This window comes from Pempheris klunzingeri, chromosome 1, assembly GCF_042242105.1.
Source record: "Pempheris klunzingeri isolate RE-2024b chromosome 1, fPemKlu1.hap1, whole genome shotgun sequence".
Taxonomy (NCBI): domain Eukaryota; kingdom Metazoa; phylum Chordata; class Actinopteri; order Acropomatiformes; family Pempheridae; genus Pempheris; species Pempheris klunzingeri.
In genome coordinates, this window is record NC_092012.1 from 30597513 (window position 1) to 30611741 (window position 14229).

Here is a 14229-nt window from a genome sequence, read left to right on the forward strand (position 1 = left end):
AAATGAAGCCAAAGCAATTGTGAAATACTGTGAGATACTTTCCAATAAACGACAGGCACAGTACAGTTGCTCAATCACTCAGTGGTACTGGATGGCCTTTTGTTTAGCATCTGTTTTGTTTTCCTGTCCAACATGTTAAGATTGCAAAACCATTTCTGGTCGAGGGAAATGGAAACGGTGCCAGGATGGTGTTGTGGAGTAAAATGTGAGAGAAAGTGAGTGAAGAGTGAAAATATTTCATGTTGGATAATGTTGTGGAAGAAATGCATCATATGCTTTACACACTGTTTACATGGAGATGTGCTATAAAGTTCTCAGAATCCCTGTTTCTAGAAAATGATGTCATAATGTTATGATTCTATCAACAGTTCCACTCTGACTTGTGTGACACTTTACTCTCAAAATAGATCAGGTTTTGGAGAAAATTTGGTAACTCAACTTACTGTGGTCATCATTGCATTCATGATGAGTAATAAGCAATTCATGCAGAAAAATGGTTATAAGTTTAAGAGCAAACTGGGAGAAGGCATGTATGGCAAAGTTGTGAGTGCATCGTCAGCCCAGCTGAAGAAAATGGTTGCCATAAAGATTATATACAAAGAAAAGCTCATGTCTAAAAACTTGGAAAAGTTTTTGTCACGGGAATTGGAGATCATCCGGTCTTTGAACCATCCCAACATTGTCAAGACTCTTGATATCTTTGAACTGCACACATCCAAGGTAATACTTTTTTATTTTATTTTATTTTATTTATAATGATTGAGTGTATCATTTATTTAGTTGTAGTAGTTGTACATAGCCAATGTGTGAGTTACTGTACCAAAGACTGCCATGATATTTGTCAAAACATTATCAAAAACTTCATACATCACACATCACAGTTTCTTAGAGTCAACGGTGAAACAGTTGAATCAGTCATCACTCTTTAGTGGTGGATCTGTGACACAATGAGGGAGGCCATAGATGTATATTCATGGCTGGCTTCTGGGTCAGTCCACAACTGCTACTACAAGAGTCGTCTACAGCGGGTGCACTAGCCAGAGTGCCTGCCATCGCAGCCTCATCTAAACCAAAAGGTGACCGCACCAGAGGGACCACTGGTTTACCTGTGGCTGCCCTGGACCTGCCTCCATTGAGACCAGGTGTCAGAGGTGTGAGTGGAGGTCATAACTTCTCCATGTCCAGACATGTCCTCACAGACCTGGCTACAGGAAGCCCCTGAAGAGGGGGCATCAGCTTAAATGTTATGTCCCACGCCCTATGTCATCCATAGTCTGACATGTCTGTCATACTAGCTTTGCATTACACCCATTAAATACAACTGGTGTTTTGGTTGATAAAACAAAAACGCTGCCTTTCCACGCATGCAAAAGCTGGATTTCAATCAAGACGACATCCCAAACAGTTTCTGACCTTTATGTCAATATGATATTTCTTTTTTCTTGCTCACCAATAACGCAAACACTTAATTTGAGGAGGTCCATTAGAGTCTACAGGTATGCTAGTAACTCTGTTAGGCTGCACAGAAATGCTTAAAGCTAAATGCCAGCATGTTAACATGCTCAAAATGACAATGCTACTTTGCTGATGTTAATTATGTACAATATATACGATGTCCATTGTCTTACTTTTAGCATGTTAGCATCACAAAGTATCGCTGAGGCTGATATCTTTAGTGTTACAGGAATTTAGTTATAAACCAAAGTCTTGAAATAATAGAAATTTTATAGAAAGGTCAGGAGACCACAAAATCAGTAGGATTCATCCTCTGAGGACCATAAATGTCTATACAAAATGTCATGGCGATCCATCCAATAGTTGTGGAAATAATTTCAGTCTTTACCAAAGTGGTGAGCCAAATAACAAGCATTGCCATCCCTACAACCACACCAGTAGCATGGCTATAAGTGCCACCGTTTGTATTGTGGGGTCCAATTTTTCTATTATATTTTTTTAATTCATTGCACATTCTGTTGTATATATTTAACTGTGCACGTTTGTATCTTTAGGTGTATGTGGTGATGGAGCTCTGTGTGAAAGGAAACCTCTTGAAACATATCAATAGCAAGGGGGCCTTAAGTGACCATTCAAGCTACAGGCTTTTCACACAGCTGTGTGAGGCGGTCCAGTATCTTCACAATGAGGATGTGGCCCACAGAGACATTAAATGTGAAAACCTGCTGCTGGACATGAATTTCAACCTCAAAGTATGTGACTTTGGTTTCAGTAAGAGGCTCACTTACACAGACGGGCGGATAGTGCTGAGTGAAACCTACTGTGGCACCTCATCTTATGCAGCACCTGAGATTTTGAGAGGTCTCCCATACAACCCCAAAGTGTCTGATGTGTGGAGTATGGGTGTTGTGCTGTACATGATGCTCTATGCATTAATGCCTTACGATGCCACCAACATTAAGAGGATGATGGCAACTCAAATGCGGCATGATATCAACTTCCCAAATGTTCCATCTGTTTCGTCAGAGGCAAAGGACCTTATTCACAGAACTCTGCACCCTAATGTGGAGCAGCGGATTACGATCAGCAACATATTCCTAAATTCCTGGATGCTGCTGGAAGAAAGAGTGAAGGCGACATGTGAGGCTCCCACATCAAATGCTGGCTCAGGGCAGGAAGGAACTCCAGATGATCAGGCCAAAGAGAACAAGGAACTTTCAAAAGACGATTCAGATCCAGGGGAAGGAACGTCAACTGCTGGCCAGTGAAGACAATGAAGTCACTTTAAAGATTAAAAGCTGACAAAACTGCAAACTTTTAAACCAGCAGTAAAGTGTTTGAATTTTCCTTTATGGACAGCCAGTTAAATGTGTCAACAAAAAACTTGTCAAACTTCACATAGCAGCAGAAAATGGAATGTGACCATGAATGAAGTGGTGGAATGTGACTAGGTGCATTCACTCAGGTCCAAGACAATTTTGACATATTTGTATCATGTGCTACAATATACTACTACTATCACAATTCAGGGGGGAATATTGTACTTTTTACTCTACTACATGTATGCATGAGTAAAGGATTTGTGGATCTGGAAGACTTGTGTGTGATAGATAAAAGAATAAATGTTACATTTACCCACACATAAAAAAGTGTTCTGTGCATTAGGGAGGATCTTTTGATGGTCGCTATGAACGGGAGGAATGATAACAGCAAGAAAAATGTGTTTTAATATGCATAGGGCCACTTAAATATTGTTTTAAAAGGGGAATTGGACAGTGGAATAGAAGACTACATATTTTCATGGAGCGGTGAGCTTCAGCCAGTGGGTTTTCAACATCATTGTTGCATGTAGCCAACCTCTGTGCGTGCTGCAACGTCAGGATTCTAACAAATGTGTAACTCTTCTAAGTGGAGGGCCATCCATGCCCACTGTGATTTTGTACCCTATGTATTACAGTAGTCCCTGAAAGTTGAAGTGCACGTACATAAAAGAGGGTAAGTACTCAGTCATAACAGAAACAGGTGCAGGCCTCCACTAAAGGTTTCTATGTGTGGCTCTGTGGTTTTAATAGTTTTTGGACAGTGGATGTCTATGGCACAGAGGAGTAAGATATCAAGCTTTGATACACAGACAAAACATGTTGGATAGGATACATTCATTGTTGATGTCTTGATAGTATGAAAAATATTGAACATCACCAGCCTTATACCTTACACACTATATAAGTTTGACCATTTACCTGTCAGAAACTAAACAGGATTCTGTGTTTCCCTCCTGAATTATATTGTTGTCAGCATATAATATCAACCAGCCAAGCAGAAAACAGACGAACATCAACAACATTAAGAAAGTTAACGTTAAGGGCTACAGACAGACAGGCATTTTTAGGGCTCCAAGAACTGCAGCTACTGGAACCCTCTTGGAATCCTCCAGATCTTTTTCTTTTTCAGAGCGAATAACATGATTGCATGTAGAACTGCTTTGTCTTGATGTGGTTCATGCTGAGATGAGCTGATCACCTCCTGCTTACCTTGAATGATGGGTTGTGGCTGATATGATTTTTAAGTGCATCTGCACTAAGCTCCAAGTGAGATAAATTGGAGCTTTCAGAAAAATCTAGTCATGATTATGTGGCAATTGGTGACTTCAGCGAGCTTTCAACACAGTTCCATCAAATTCATCTCCAAACCTCAAATCACAACACTTTAACCTAACCCACATCTTCATTCAGGTCAGTATCCTAGTTTGCATGAAACCACCATCCAACCTCACTCATTTCACTAATTTATACTCAGTTCATCCAACCCACTGATCCCCAACCAAGCCTTTCCAACTCCAGACCCTCATGACAACCCCCACCCCCTCACTCTCAGGTCTTCAGTCTGTTCAGAGCGTCTTCTACGATGTCCAGATCATGCCGGATGTCTTTCACCATGCTGTTGATGCTGTTGGTGTCCCTCAGGATGTCTACACTCTGGGTGTAGGGGTTGTAGTGTACTGTGAATGGACGCCGAATGGTCTTGGCAAACTCCCTGTAGACACAGCAATGTCACTATATCAACAGCCCAGTTCAATTACTGTAACACTGCAGTTACAAAATCAGTCAACAAAATGGAAAGTCAAATTCCAGGATCCATCACTACAGTGTAAATTCTTTCCAATACTGGTTTAATTGAATGAAATATATCAACATAAACAATGACACTGTAAGTTACCTGATTACAGCTAAGCTGAGGTTCAGCTGTTTGGAAATGATCATTGTCGCAGCATGAAGACTAAAAACCAATTTGGCAACTTTTGCTATGATGCAGAAGATGGTAAATGGTAAAGAAATTGTTCAATTGGGAAATGCACTTTGCTTTCAGGAGTGAGATGAGAAGATTCATACCACTGTCATGTTTAATAATGCAGCAAGAACGACTGAGTGAGTAGCCTTGCTCACATAAAGACTGAAAGTTAATAGCTATAGTGAAACTTCAAAAATACACCCAAAGCTCAAAAAGTAATGTAAAAATGACAATTTGTGGTTTTATTGGGAGTTTTGTGGTCAAACTGTTTCCAGGCAAAGAACAGCTGGTGCAGTGACTTCCTGGAGTTTTGGAGAGCGTCAAGCAAGCTGTTTGTATGCTTCCGGTCTTCAAGCTAAGATAAGATGATCACCTCCTGTGTCTATATCTATACTTCATGCACGGACACGAGTGTGGTATCAATCATCTGATCCAATTCTTGGAAAGAAGGAAAATAATGTTTCCAAAAATGCTGAACTGTAGTTGCAGTGATGGTCATTTGCTAATGTTACAGTGTTGGGTAATGCCAGCTGGTTAGATTAGTTGCACACTGCAACAAAGATGATGTAAAAACTCAGAGACTGGATTACAACTGCAATATTTGGGAGGACTTGCAATTGCAAAGCAGAACTGACCTCATTTTGCTCTTGGCTTCCTCAAAACTCTCAGAAACAAAGTAAACGTCTTGAAACGTAGTTATCATGCACTCCTGATTACAGGTCACCATGGGGTCAAATGGAAGGATGTTGGCCTTGCCGGACAAAGCATGCTAATAGAGGAAAGAGACATATTGTGGTCAGATTTACAGAGAATGCCCTTCTTAAGCCTGATTGGTCAAATAACATGGTTTTGGCTAAGTGCATGTGAAAGCTATAAAAGGGTTATGGCAATCTGGATGAGAACATACAAAGAATAGGAGATTTGTCTCTAAAACTCGTGGAAGTAAAAGATAAGTTTCCTCTTAATATGGTGGTAGTAGCCCAGTTAGTATTGGATCTTTAATTTAAGACATACAGTAACATACAAATACTGTTATTGTATATCTAAAATCAATGGGTTTGTGGTAACAATGTGAAAAGAAAATGTTTCTCATTTCATGAGTTGAGATCCAAAATCGTAATTTTCACTCATAGTCACTCATATAGCAATGCACAATATAAGCAGCAGATGAACTTATACTGTCGAAAGCCAGACAGCAGGTCATGTGTCACCTTGAGTTCGCTGACGGAGGAGAGGAGTCCAGCTCCATAAGCCCTTAGCCTGCCATCCTGCTGACATAGCCCGAACTCCACTGTGAAGAAATAACACTGGAACAAAACATCCCATTTACACACAGCGTGAGAATGAAAGTAATGGATGTCACTACAAAAGTTATGTATGTGTTTGTGCACATAGTAGGAATGTTCCAAAATATAAATGCATTTGACTAATTTGGTCTGTGCATGTACGTGTGTGTGTGTGTGTGTGTGTGTTTAGTTTCTCACTGTGGCCAGTTTCTGCACAGCGTCATCGGAAGCTCCCAGTGATGCTAAACCTATCTCTTGAGAGAACTGGGCAAAGCTGGGCTCAGCTAGCAGAGGAACGTGGCCCAGCAGCTCATGGCATGTGTCTCTGCATCAAACACACACACATGTGCAAAGGTAAAGGCAGGTATTGCTTGTCCTGAAGAATTCATACTCAAAAAGTAGCATGGCTGAACAAGTGACTCTGTTGTATGCGTGCATGTGTGTGTGTTTACTCACGGTTCAGGTGTATACAGAGGTTCTGAGCTGTGGCGGACATACTGAGTGCAGTGGAATACTCTGAAGGCCAGGCCTGCTAGAAAGTCTCTGGGGGAGAGGTACCCTGCTACTGGCCGAATGGTGAAGCCTGAGCGCTCTACTCACACACACACACACACACACACACACACACATATTTGTGATACATATGATATATTTTTAATTTACCAAAATAAAAATATAATTATAAATCATGGAGTCTTTTCTTGAAGAGAGGTTGAGGATTTTCTTGAGATCTTGCCATTAGATCTTGTCACTGAGACGCACAGAATTAGCAAAGCTGGCTTAGGTTTGAACAGTTACCCTTGAGGAAGTTTGAGACGTCCTCCAGCTGGGGGATGTTGTCTTCGCTGTAGTCACAGTATTTGGCCAGAAGAGGGAGGTTCTTCAGATACTCCTTGCAGGCATGGCTGAGGTACAGCTTGTTGAGCTCCCTAAACACCACACCCCAGGTACGTACCTCCTCTGTTGTGAAGTCTACACGAGCAATAGGATCGCCACTGACAAACACAAACATTCACTGGTATTGATCTAATTGATACAGCCCAAAATACAGCTTTGAAATATCAAATGAAAACATGATAGTAATTTGGTGAATTTTCTAAATACAACATCACTGTTGTGTTTGTATTGTTCATTTACATGCAGATGATACTGATACATGTGCATGTAATACTTAATACGGACTAAAATGGCTTACAGTTGACTTAAAGTTGAGATATTGTTGATTTTATCATAAAGTAGTCCTCTCATTCAATCACTTCCTTTACTTTCCAAGTGACAGAACTAATTGTCTCACAGCTATTGCTTCCTATTATTACAGTAATACATAAGAAAAACATCTCTGAAACACGTCTTCATACTTTACATGTAGTTTACAGAAAGGTCAGTCAGTGCCATAGCCAGAGCAAACTTTTAAGTGAAAGTAGTGCCATCCATCTATTCTTAAATGCACATTTGATCTGTCTGGTCTGCTGCATTCATCCCTTGTCTCTGCATCTTCTTCATCACAGTAAATTGTAATGAAAGTGCTCCAGTTTGACCAAAAGTACACGATCATACACACAAATACAGTTATTTCTTTAGTTTAGCATACCTCTGTTAACTGTGGGAAGCAAACAATAATGCCTAAGCTGACATAACTTAGTAAAAGACATCAATTGTTCCTCAACAAAAAATCATTCATGGTACATTTAACTTGTTACCACTCAATTCTAAGAGACATTTTCCTTGGTCGCTTTTCTGTTTAAATGCATTTATGTTTAAAATCCTTTAGATTTAGAACAGCATTTCATTCCACGTAGCTTATTATATGCAGACACACTCAGCACCCTGTCTTTGTTATGTCTTATTTCTATAGAAACTGGCCCTATGAATGAAAAACACCATCAGACTGGAATAGCTTGCAAAAATCACACAACTATTTTTTCTTTTTCAAGACTATGCTTGTTTGCCTCAAAAGTACTTATGTTTATGCTTCATCATCCTCTTGTTTTTCTCTCTATCTCAATACTATTCAATACTATTGGCAGCATTTTATTTGGGCTGGTAGTTGGAAATTCATTTCATTTCTTGTCTGTTTTGTACAGACGATGCGTACAGTACAGATGCAGCATATACGGTCTGACATTGTGGGAGAACTCTGTTTGCATAAGTGTGTTTTTGATGTTAGAAATAAGAAACAATGGAACTTACTGTTTGTAGCTCACAGCCAAATCAGCAAAATGTCTTCTTCTCTTACGGTATATGTTGTCTTTAAATCCCTACAAGTACATTCACAATGTGAATTCACATTTTCTCAATTTCCTTATCATAAAACTATAGAGAAGCCCATTTAGCTGTCTTTATTGTATTTTTAACCACAACCACAACCGTGACTGTCCTACATACCGGATGATCTGCATCTAATTCAGAGCCATACATCAAAACCCTGTTTGCACAGAGATCCAAATCAGAGATCTTCTTAGGGAACCAAGGCACATCAGCCATATCTGAAAAACAGTTCAGGTTCAGTTAAATTATTTTAAACCTGCTTATATCTCATAGGGTTTCTTCTTGTGCATGATTTAATCGTCAGAGTTAAAGTTGGTGCTTGTTGGCAGTCCAACATTATGGTATTTACATCTCAGACATTCCTTATCATACATCAGTTTAGTCAGGAGTGAAGTATGGCCTACCATCATCAGGAAGAGTGGAGCTGTCCATCTGAGTAATCTCAACAATATCAGTATGCTTCCTTAGCAGCTGAGTCAGCTCCTTCAGCTGTTCGTGGTCAGTATTACAATCCACAAAGATCTCGAAGTCTGAATTCCTTCGTTTTGACTTGCGAGACTCAATGTGAACGAGGTTGACGTGTTTTTCCTGAACGTGTTTAACATACAAAGGACACATGTTCAACAAAACATGTGGAAACGCTTCCAAACACAATCAAAGAAACATCCGGAGAAGATCATTTCAATAAAAAGCAATTTGTCAATTCAGCAATTTGACAATTAACTGAAAGATTTAACAGCATTTAAAACCTTCAGTGAAATACGCACCTGGAAAAACTTTAGTGCCTTGATAAGACCACCAACCTCATTTTTCAGTGAGAATATGATGGTTACAGCGCCTTTCTGAGAGCTGGTGGGCCTCTCGGTGGAGATGCTCCCGTTGTCCTGGCTCTCACCAATTTTGCTCAATGTCACCTTCAAAAAACAAATAAACCTGAATAAAATGTTCTTCATCTCTTATTGACCTACAGGCTCACTAAGCAGTGAGGTAAAGGTGCTGGGAAAACTTAATCCAGTGTGACTTGAATGCTTTAACTAATTTATTTGCGACTCTGGGGCAGCGGAAACAAGCTGAGACTGTTTTTGATTTGTTTTTGGTCTATTTTTGGCTTAATCTCCTGATGAAAATATTTGGCAACAGCCTTCACTGTGCTCATACACTAGTCGCCAACTGCTGTCTGCTGTTTGGTGCTGGGCAGGTAGTGTACAGTCAGTTTATCACAGCTTTTCCATTGAAAAGAGCTGCCTGCTGGAGGTGGAAATGATGCAGAATAGAGCTGAGGGATACTAGAGTTTGTGATATTGTCACTATGAACGACTCCTTTCAAATTACACACATCAAGTGGACCCCTTGTTAATATAAAAATACTGATTACACCAGCTTTTGGTGATACTTCAACACAAGTCTACCTTACTGTACTGAATGCATGGAATTTGTGCGTGTAACATTATTTTACTCTGGGCTGCTGTCTTAATCAGGACCAGTAACCATATAAGCTCAAGGATGATGAGTCCCAACTGTCAATGAGCAGACGTCAGACTTGGAAACTTGAAGTTTTGCCATGTTTTATGTAGTTTTGCTGCTTTATTAGACATGTTTGCCTGTTGAATAAAACTTTCAGCATGAGTTTTTCTTACCATTGTAACATGTATTGATGTTCTAGTGGAAAGCCTAAAGAAGTATGAACCTGAAAGTGCGCATAATGTCTCCTTTATCTTCATTCAACATTAATCACGTAGTCTGTTTGATTTTGATGATGATGTTGCTGCTGTCCTCCCCCTGCATCCTGGATTCCTCTTCAGTAGTCAGATACTGGTGGCAAGCTGACAGTAGATATTAACAATAGGCCTGGCTCATCTATTCTATTCAGCCTCTACTGGGGGCTAGCACAATTTCTTTATGACTTTGTCGACATGAGCGGCTACCTCGTTAAAATGCTGGAGTATTTAAAAGCTCATTTCTCACAGGAGATGTCAGACAATAGCATTGTAAATCAGAACAAAATCAGTTAACAACCGTTTATTAAACTTCTAAATAGTAAACATGCATGTAAACAAGCTTGGCAAATATTTTATGAGGAAGAAAAGCATTCATCACATTTGTTGGACCTCAAAGATCATGTGTTTGGGTGAGTACACTGAACAAAAACTCTAAAGAGCACCTTCAAAACTAAAAGCTAGCTATTGTCATTCAGTTTTATTTTGTTTTATGTGATTATAACGTTCATGGCCAAGGTTGTCTTTCCTATATTTACAATACGTTTTTAATGCTGCTTATGTGCTGTTTGGACCGTAGTTGTTGAACAGGCTCCAAATATAATGCTTAATATAGCCTACTAGGCGGTCTTGACATAATCCCAGGTTAGTTTTATGCTGTATGATTTTCCACAAAAACCTTTTACCTTCATCAATCCCAACTTTTAATTAATCCTAAATCTTCGGATTGATAAAAAATTGAGAATAGCTATAACTAGACAATTGGCAAACATGCTCATTAAATCACAAGGTTTATAGGCAGCTCAGGGGGGTGCTGGCATTGTTGTATGACATATTTTATTATAATCAATCTTACAGAAATTGTAAAACACTTCATCTCATTTGAACCAAAATTAAAGTGGTCTACATCTTGACTGGCTTTACTGCAGTCCAATGAATCAGTACAGAAAAAAGTAACACTGAAATTGAATTTCTGCCACAAGATTCATATCTGCTCTGAAAAACAATTATCCAGTGTTCTCCTTTGATTAAAAAAAGAGAGAGGAATCTAAAGGGAGAAATTTCTAATTTTGGATTAATTTGATGGAGGCCTAATTCTGATAAAGCCAATTAAACCTTGCATAAAGTCAGTATTCTGTAATAAGTAAATAGTCACACTGAGACATTAGTAACACAAGAGCCAGAGATGACAGAGCCACAACAACCCACATCTGTCCTGCAGCTTGTTGATGGAGCCACCAAGATGTATTTATGAATGTCACTGTCCAATCAAGAGCAACATCTACTTAAAACTGTTTTCCAATAACTGCCCATTCTTCTTTTAGCCGTGGCTAAGAAACACACATTACAAGCATCATTAGTGCTACTTACTTCATTTCTGAGCGGCTTCTCCTCATAAGCAGAGTTCACAGACCTCCCTCTGCCTGGCCCCTGCTCATCAGACTTCTTGGCATTCATGCCTGTCTCAAGATCAGTAGCGGAAGTGAAAAGTATAATTGTCGCTCAGTAAAGTAGTTTGTTCTGTACGAGCTACAGGTGAGCTTGAAACTAGATGTTCTCTGAAAAGACAGGCTCTATCAGCAGCAGAATATTTTAGGAACAGCTGTGGTACGTGTTGTCAGCTGTGCTGTCACACAGAGCGGAATGCTGTGGTTTTTATACAGCTGTTATAGAGGGGAGGGCTCATGGAGAGTTGGGGCAGGAGGGAGATTAGGAAGGGTCATGATTAAAATCAGGGCTGACAGGTCCGATGGCCTGACGTGTACACTACAGTAACTTCTTCATAAGTGGCCATGAAGAAATGACTCAATTATTTCATCCTACGATAAAGATAACAACATAGGATTTATGTATGCAAATCTCTTTCCTTTTCCAAAGTTGAAACAAGTAAAACCAGCATCAATACCAGTTCATCAGATTTGATCATGATGTGATCAGGAGATTTATTTCACCTCCTACAAGGTAATCCATTGAAATTAAATGATTTTAACACTGACATTTGGTGCTGTAGATACCGATGTGACCAGGCTCTGTCATCAGACCCCACAGCCTGCTGGATTTATCACTAGGGGTGTCAGAGGGGGTGTCACATTTGGTACCACTTTACACATAAAGCCCTGTTTTTGGTTTTATGAGTTTTAATCGGTTTAATTGTTGGTTATTAAATCATTTACTGATGCTTGACAGATCAGTTGCTATCTATAGTGCCCCAAAGGACATAAATAAATCAATGAAAATTTCAAGAATGTGAATAAATGCTGCGAGAATATTGATGTAGCTGAAAAGGAAAATTCCAACATTTTTTTGGAAATATGCTTTTGTCCATTTTTTATTGATATTAGTTTCATATTCTTTTGCATTGCTAATGCTGCTCATATCCTTACACTGAGCTGAATTAATAGTAAGACAACTGACAGTCATCTTTGCACTCACTGTTACCAAGATAACTCTGTAACAGCTTTAGTGGGTGACTCCTAATTGCACTAAAGACTACATGGTGCGCTAATGACGCCTCTGTTATGAGTAAGCAAAATGTTTACAAGCGCTCACCATCAGTAGCAACATTTGGGGTGGAAATAATGAGGTTTCCCCATTGGAAAAATGGACTAATGAGTGAATCAGATGTTCTCACGGAATTACTTGGGGTTTGTGACTGCTTTCATCTCCTCTCCTCACAAGTCAGAGGTGCTTATAAATCGCATTTTAAGTTTGTACATCTAAGTTCATAGTTTGCTGACTATGGTTACGTGTAATTGCTAATTTTTATTCATTTAAATCAAATAGGATGTTGATTACCAACAGCATGAAATAAAGCCAATCAGGAATCAGGACTCCACTTGTGCACATGACTAAGACTGACAGTGATTTGCTCTCACACGATGAATGTGGGTTTCTGATGCTGGAGGTGAGGAAGGAATGACGTATGCTGTGTACCACTGGCAGATGGGGGTAGGCCACACACAAGTACTGATTGAATAATCACAGTATGCATCACAGATGCGCTACTGTGTGTCCTGGAGGTCTAACAAACGTGTTCAACATGTTTCTTTCCTCATAAAACATGCATTGGGGCAGACCTCATTTTTCTGTGTGAAACCTTCTTTGTTTATATGGATGTTAACTTGCTTGGAGTCTTCTTTCCTGCCTTTGTTGGTGCATTGCTCCATAGCACAACTAGTCATCAATCAATGCACAGGGTACCTGTAAAAGCTCAGCTTAACCACAGTTTACTTTGGTCAAAAGGAAGGCAAGGGTCAAAATTCTAAAAACTAATTTTATATAATGTATTATTTCATAATTGCATGCCCTTCTACACTTAAAATTGTGTGTTTTTGTTTGGAGATAATAGACGTACTCATACATCATGGTCCAGAGGTTTCTTTACATAGTGAGTAACAAATAAGCGAATGGAAAAAATAACTAAATGTATGCAAAGTCTATCATAGAAAACAGTACCTAAAGTCGGAGACACTTCAGCCCTTGAGAAAGACGTCCAAAATGATTTATTGAGAACATAGAGCGTGTACACATATTTATACCCATGTAAAAGAAACTTTAAAGCCAATGACCACTCCAGGGGCCACATGCCCACTTAACCCATGCAGTAAACCATCTGTGATGAGCAATTGTAATTACAGCAAGAGACAGGAAGTCTCTATCTGGTTCTTTAATGTTGTCTGAAACAGTAGCCTGTTTTTAGCCTGCCCTGTATGAGACCTGGCAGATGTAAACACAGTTACAGCCGGATCTGACCTTCAGCTAACCTCGGAGGAGAGAATCACTGATGCAGGTTCACTAGTAACAAGTTATCTGCAGCCTGGATCCTCTGAGAGGTAAATCTGACCTCGGTGCAGCTCTGTTCCTTTTAGGAGCTTAATGAAAACCAATCTCAGAGTGTGATCCATCTGCTCTCTCTTTATACAATTAGAGAGCCCAGGCCCTTGTGTAGCATTGAGAGGTACTGTCCGTTCTACTGCTGCTTGGTCTGCTTGTGCAGGGTCATTCTGCAACCACATGTATTTATTTTTGCAGCTTTATAATATCATGTTATGCCCTTTCAGTGCTGAATCATTTTGAAACCTCACTTCTCTGAGTGAGGTAGGGAGGCTCCTCTTTGCATGAAACTCAAAAAGAGACAAAGCTGCTGTGAAGAAGTTGGCTGTGGCTAATAAAAATGGCCCATTGAGTGTATGAGCAGTAAAGAACGTATAAGCTGT

At 39.6% G+C, this 14229-nt stretch overlaps 2 protein-coding genes across 2 annotated transcripts; one reads left to right on the forward strand and one right to left on the reverse strand.

Annotated features, from left to right (window-relative positions):
* The first annotated feature begins 483 nt into the window (after nucleotides 1-483).
* tssk6 (testis-specific serine kinase 6) lies at nucleotides 484-2723 on the forward strand. The gene is made up of 2 exons (XM_070830839.1): nucleotides 484-720; nucleotides 2010-2723. The coding sequence occupies exons 1-2, from the start codon at nucleotides 484-486 to the stop codon at nucleotides 2721-2723; spliced, it is 951 nt and encodes a 316-aa protein (XP_070686940.1).
* Nucleotides 2724-4325: 1602 nt separating this feature from the next.
* LOC139209724 (tryptophan 5-hydroxylase 1-like) lies at nucleotides 4326-11621 on the reverse strand. The gene is made up of 11 exons (XM_070839589.1): nucleotides 11384-11621; nucleotides 9065-9211; nucleotides 8702-8885; nucleotides 8415-8515; nucleotides 8220-8287; nucleotides 6828-7024; nucleotides 6486-6621; nucleotides 6228-6354; nucleotides 5955-6050; nucleotides 5379-5512; nucleotides 4326-4488 (listed from the first exon to the last, which is right to left on the reverse strand). The coding sequence occupies exons 1-11, from the start codon at nucleotides 11468-11470 to the stop codon at nucleotides 4326-4328; spliced, it is 1440 nt and encodes a 479-aa protein (XP_070695690.1). The 5' UTR covers nucleotides 11471-11621.
* Between the last annotated feature and the right edge of the window lie 2608 nt (nucleotides 11622-14229).